This window comes from Rattus rattus, chromosome 8, assembly GCF_011064425.1.
Source record: "Rattus rattus isolate New Zealand chromosome 8, Rrattus_CSIRO_v1, whole genome shotgun sequence".
In the NCBI taxonomy this organism is placed as follows: domain Eukaryota; kingdom Metazoa; phylum Chordata; class Mammalia; order Rodentia; family Muridae; genus Rattus; species Rattus rattus.
Window position 1 is genome coordinate 22,985,764 of NC_046161.1, and position 6,000 is coordinate 22,991,763.

Sequence of the window (6,000 nt, forward strand, 5' to 3'; positions counted from 1 at the left end):
TGGAGGTGAGAAAATGGATTTTCCTCTGCTGAGGGGTTTGGGGAATGGTGTGGAAGTCAGCGCCCTTCCCACGTCACGCCTGTGAGACAAGCAGTGAAAACGCCTCCTAGAGATTTTCAGAACTCTTGTCCTGGTGGCTTTATAGTGTTCCACCTTAAACTGGAAGTCCGGGACTTCTGTTACTGCCCTATTCGTGAAAGCATTGATACTTTCCTATCTTGTATGTAAATGACACAGTAAAACAGCCTCGTAGGTATAGCCTTGTATGGGAAATTATTTCCAGTGGCAAAGGCCAAAGAAAAAAAGTAATTTAAACACACACGCACACACGCACACGCACGCACACGTAAAACTTTATACTGCCGAGCTGCCAGAACCATAGGTTTAATGTGAGTTTCCGCCCTGCCGTAGGTCCTGTGGTTGCGGACAGTGCCTGGAGCTTTACCGTTACTCACAATGCTTTCTTCACTTCCCACATGCACTGTGGGGGGTGTTGGTGTCGTGTTCTGTGTGATGCTGCTTTGGGCTTTTGTACTGATAGACTCTTCTGTTTCATCCTAGCGTCTTCCTTAAGCTTGGAGCAAGAGTCTGAGAGAGCCGTCAAGCGTGTGACTAAAAGGGCGATCAGCACCCCAGAGAGTAAGTAACTAATGGAGTAGGCTAGTGTTCCCAGTCCTTCCCTCCTGTTGGCTGCACAGAAACACTGGTGGCGAACCTTCCTCCGTGTAAGCAGGCCTTCCCCTTGGCTGCTGACGTCACCGGGCTCCTGTCCAAACTGTATGTCTCACAGTGATCGTCAGTACTTCATAGAAAATGTATTGACTAGGAAGCACTCACCCAGTCTTGTGCATGCATTACCTCAGTCCACGTGTGACCACCGTGAACCGAGGGACAGATCGATCAGGTCATAACCCAACAGTGACACTGCGGAGGTGACCCTCTGCTGCTCTAGGTGTACTGGGAGGTGCTGGTCTGTTTTGCCCTAGGTTGTGGTCAGGTTTGGGCCCTGCATTTGTCTGGTGTGTTGTAGGGTTCTGCCCTGGAGACCAAGACTACAGGCTCCCTGACAGAGCTCACTCTCCAGCCATGCTGAGTCTGTGTCTCCTCACTGGGCGGCTCTTCCTCACGTTCTAAGTCAGAACAGTTAGCTGCTTCTCCCTAACCTAATAAAGGCTCTTATTCTGAGGGAATTATTGTTCAGGTAGAGGACCCTTATGTTTGGCACCAGAAGTGTTTGCAATTTCACATATCTTTAGATTTTTTTTAATATTTGCATATATTTAATGAGATATCTTTGTCATGGGACCCAAGATTAAACAGAAAATTCATTTATGTCTCATACAAATGTAGTGATATTACTAAAAAAAAATCCCAGCACGGGGTTTTACCCGCCTTACACCATTTATGTTCCCAGATGAAAGACACACACACACACACACAGCCTTTATTTTTTCAAATATGCCTTAGGCAGTGTCTTAGTCAGGGTTTCTATTCCTATATAAGCACCATGACCAAGAAGCAAGTTGGGGAGGAAAGGTTTTATTCAGCTTACACTTCTATGCTGTTCAGGACTGGAACTCAAGCAGAACAGGAGGCAGGAGCTGATGCAGAGGCCATGGAGGGATGTCATTTACTGGCTTGCTTCCCCTGGCTTGCTCAGCTTGCTCTCTTATAGAACCCAGGACTACAGCCCAGGGATGGCACCACCCACAATGGGCTGGGTCCTCCCCCCTTGATCACTAGATGAGAAAATGCCTTACAACTGGGTCTCATGGAGGCTCAAATTTTAGGTCATTTCCGGTTTCCAATTTCTACAGTTGGCACTGTTCAGCTTGCACCATTGAGACCACTGCTGTCTGGCGTGCATACTGTGGAGTTGAGCATCTACCTAGAGAATATGCCTTCCATCCCTGCCCCAGCCATGCATGCCAGTGCCCTGTGCCAAGCCACTCTTCCTTGACTGAGGCCCTCCCCTTCTGATTCTTCACCCAGAATGCCCCTCTCCTTGCTTCCTCATGCAGAAAGGCCCCAGGCCTCTTGGCATTGCACCCCATACTCAGGCTTTGTTATTTCTGCCCTCAATGTTTTTTGCAAGCTGTTTCAACCCCTGTCTTCATAAGCCTAGCCACAGAGCACCGGGATACATGTCCCAGAAATCTGTTCAAAAACACCAGATTGCAGCCTCTGGGCTCCTTGAGCTTCTCGGTCAGTTTGGTTCCGGTGATTGTGAGATGAGAACAGAGCTTCCATTCTGCAGCCGTGATGAGGCACAGGTGCCTTGAGCCCACATCCTTTCCCACCGTATCACATGGATTCTGGCTATTGCCATGGGGTTAGCCTGTGGTGCTTTGGTCTTAGAGGATTTAAGAGGCCACACCTAATTGCCGTGCAGGAAGGACCCCCCCCCCCTTTAAGGCAGACACAAATGAACAGAGTTCCCACCCTACATTTCCTTAGATAACTGGATTGTGGCCGTTTTGACAGTACGACAGTGACTTTGGTTTATGGGGTACCAGCAGGTATGACGTTACATTTGAAAATTGCCCTCCTCTTTCAGAGCGGCTTCTATGATGAGTGTGCTGCTCAGGGTAACCAAGTGCTTCTATTTTGGCAGTGAGGTGCCATATGCTCTAGAAGCGGAACACATGTGCCTCAGCTCTGCGTTCGTCTCCCATGAGTCTCTGGTCTCGGTCTGTGGTTGGTTTCCTGGCAGCGTGTGTTGCTTAGCAGTAAAATCTGGCGTGCCGCACTAATGCCGCTTTAATTTGCATGTAAGGACCCAGCTTTGATGGAAAATCAAACTCGGGTGTCACTGGGTCGTGACACTACTTGTTCTTTCTCTGGCTGTTGATGCAGTTTCTGCCCATCTGTATTTTGAACCAGGAAGGAATGCTTAGGGAAGGGCTCATTCTCGCCTCCTGGGAGAATGTTGAGAGCCTGGGGCGCTGCGTCGGCACGACCACAGCTACACTGCTTGATAGGAGCCGCCCCTTCTGATACCTGCCGCCCTCTCAGTTTTCATTCCCACGTCCGACGGCTGAGCACGGCCCTTCCCTGTGTACACTGGCACTGTGTGCTTTGAGAACCCGTTTGGCTAAGGTGCCCACTTACCCGTAGATTTTGTCCGTCAGTGTTTACTTCTTTATGTGCTGTGGATACTAGCGTTAGCAGAGGAACAACTGACACAGATTTCAGCCCGTCCTGTCTCTTCACTTTGGTTTGTTTTGCTTCGCTGGGTAGAACTTCGTGGTTTCGCTCAGTCCCATCCCTCGGGTCTAGCTATTCCTTGGGTTCCTGGAATCCCATTTAGAAAGGCATTGCCGCCCCGGGGTCCCCTCTAGCAGCTTCAGGGTCTTACATGGAGGCCTCGGCTCTGCTTCCAGAGGATTCGTTCCACCGTTCCACAGGCAGGGCCCGTGGTCTTGAGCTGCCTCCTTGTTGAAGACGGTGCTTTCTTTCCTTCATTTTAAAGCACCTTTGTCGTTGTGGAAAACCAGGAGCCTTGAGCTGTCCAGGCTGATGTCGGGTCCTCCCCGTAGTGGAGCTGCAGCCCTGCCACGATGCTGGGCCTGTGGGGTAATTTGAAATCAGGCACGGCTGACACTGCAGCGTCCTGCTCTCCTCCCCGCCCCTTTGGCGGTTTGGGAGTCTTTTCTTCTTCCACGTGAATCTTAGAATCTCTGTTTGTTTCTGCAAATCTCAATGGAATTTTGGTAGAGTCACAGGATCTTTATTTTGGTGATCCATCCATTTTCATAATGTGAATTCTGGTGATCCAGAAACATGGGAAGTCCTGTCATTTTGGCCGTGAGTCTAACCTTTAATAGCTGGAGCCATCTCTTCATCCCACAAAGAAAGTCTTTGTCATCTGACATACTTTTTCCTTCAGTAATTTATAGCAGTCATTGTGGAGGTGCCCCCCAGCCTCCTATTAGACGTTCCTAGGTTTTGCTTTTGACTAATGTTAATGAAATTACTTTCCGATTGCTCATCCTGCCTCTGATTCTAAGCAGAGTCTGCTCGAGCTGTGACTCGAGCTGTGAGAACCACCTAGGGTGCTTGAGAGGCTGTGTGAGAGTCAGTGCGCTTATGAGGGAAGATTCCTACACCAGTGTCAGTAGACACTCCAGGGGCCAAAACAAGCAGCCACCCACTGCTTGATGGTGGAAGCAAAAGACGGGATCGTCTGCCACTGTGTTACCAGAGCCTGGGCAGCTGCTGTGGTACAGCTCTGCAGTGGATGTTAGCATCTTTCCATCCATGATGGGCCATTGTGTGCTCCACACGAGGAGTGTGGGAAATGTGGGCTCTGGGCCAACCTCATTCATGTGCCCATAGGGATGCAACATTAGGACCAGGGCTGTAGCTGTCGGATTCTGGGATGAGGCAGGTAGAGGTGGTACAGCAGTTCAGTGGGCATACAGGTACGACAGGCTAGGACTGCTGAATAAGGTCAGCCATAGGCCTGGTGGACACAAGCGGATTACACCATGTTCGTGAAATCTCTTGAGTTTATAGAGATGGGTCGGGCTCTATCTAAGAGAGATTTTAGGATCTCCTTGATGGACAGAGCCTCATCAAGGTACCTAACCAAGACACTAACTACCTGTTCTTTAAATCATCATGACTCCGGTGACATAAGGGAGTATAGCTAATAAATTATCTCCTTGGCATTTATTTTTTTATCAGATATGTGCTAAAATACTTTGCGTCTTATAAAAACTGACTGTGAATGACTTGAATTTCTGCGGTGAAAGCCCCAGAACACAATCCCAGTGTATTTTGGTGTTATTTGGCTGGGGAGGCCTTAAAGGTCAGGACATACCACGAAAGGTCAAGAGTGAGGGCAGAGAGGGCTGAGATACGTATGGTGAGCAAGGATAGAGACAGAACAGGAAGAAGTGAAGCTTGAGCGGCACCAGGGACAGGGTGGCGACTAACTCCAGGTAGATCTGTAGCCTTAGGTTCCGGCCAGTTAAAGCCTTAGAGAACCACATATCAGTCCTTCAGGGGTATAGGGATAAGGAGGAAACGCAGTGGGGCGACGTGCGGAGATCCAGTAGTGGTGCTGCACTTAGGTGAGAATTACTGGGAAATGTAGGTCACCTCCACACAGGCCGTCACCGAAGGGTGAGGAGAGCTGCTAAGTCTGAAAACAAGCTGCGGTGCAAACTTTGAAGGGCCCTGGTGGGAAGAGAGTCAGCGCTTCAGTGTAAAGTCCTGAGGCAAGCGAAGCTTTCGATGAATGGCCATGTTCGTGAGGGAAGACCAGAGAGAGCCGACGGCAGACTCACGTAGGTCCCTGCATTTGATGTCTGTGCTTCAGCTTTATTACCCATGTTTTCCCTTCCCCAGAGTCCATCAGCAACGTCACATTTGGAGCAGGGGTCAGTTACATAGGGACACCAGCAACTTCGTTTTTTACCAAAGGTAAGTTCTAGGTTCTCTTCTGTCTGTACAACCATTGCCTCTGAAATTCTGGGAAAACTAAATTGCTTTGTGTTTGACTCCTTTTCAGAGAAACCTGAAGAAGCCCAGGAAGAAGAAAATGACATTTTATGTTTGTCATTGCTTGATAAAAGGTAAGTTTCGGGGAGTGGGGCTTTGGTTGAGCCTTTGTCCTATTGAGCTGCTGGCCGCATGCTTTCCTCCTCCAGGCCTCCGCAGTCTCCACAATGGAATGTGAAGTCTCCAGCCAGGAGCCAAGACAACCCCCGGTCCGGCAGAAGGTCCCTTCGCAAGGCCCCCCTGAAGACAGCCAACTGAGACCTGCGGGGATATCTGCCTGCACCCACACAGGAGAGACCCGCTGCGCCCTGCCAACTCCTGTCTAGGACACCAACGCGACTTCGTGCAGCTTGTGCTTGGCTAACCAACCTTCCGTATGTCTCTTTGTGTGCATCATTGTTGTTGAGATTTGTAAATAGAGACATGTATGTATTTAGACTTTCTCACAATAACATTAAGCTATTTAATACTGTGATGTTCTATTTGAGTATC

General features: G+C 49.3%; 1 protein-coding gene across 1 annotated transcript in view; it reads left to right on the plus strand.

Annotated features, from left to right (window-relative positions):
• The window catches only part of Ncapd3 (non-SMC condensin II complex subunit D3), a 67,737-nt gene extending 61,950 nt beyond the window's left edge, over window positions 1-5,787 (plus strand). Inside the window, exons 32-35 of the mRNA XM_032911311.1 lie at window positions 562-639; window positions 5,356-5,430; window positions 5,519-5,582; window positions 5,658-5,787. Coding sequence (XP_032767202.1) covers window positions 562-639; window positions 5,356-5,430; window positions 5,519-5,582; window positions 5,658-5,766 — 326 coding nt within the window. The 3' untranslated portion in view covers window positions 5,767-5,787. The remainder of the gene's footprint in view (window positions 1-561; window positions 640-5,355; window positions 5,431-5,518; window positions 5,583-5,657) is intronic.
• The last annotated feature ends 213 nt before the right edge of the window (window positions 5,788-6,000 follow it).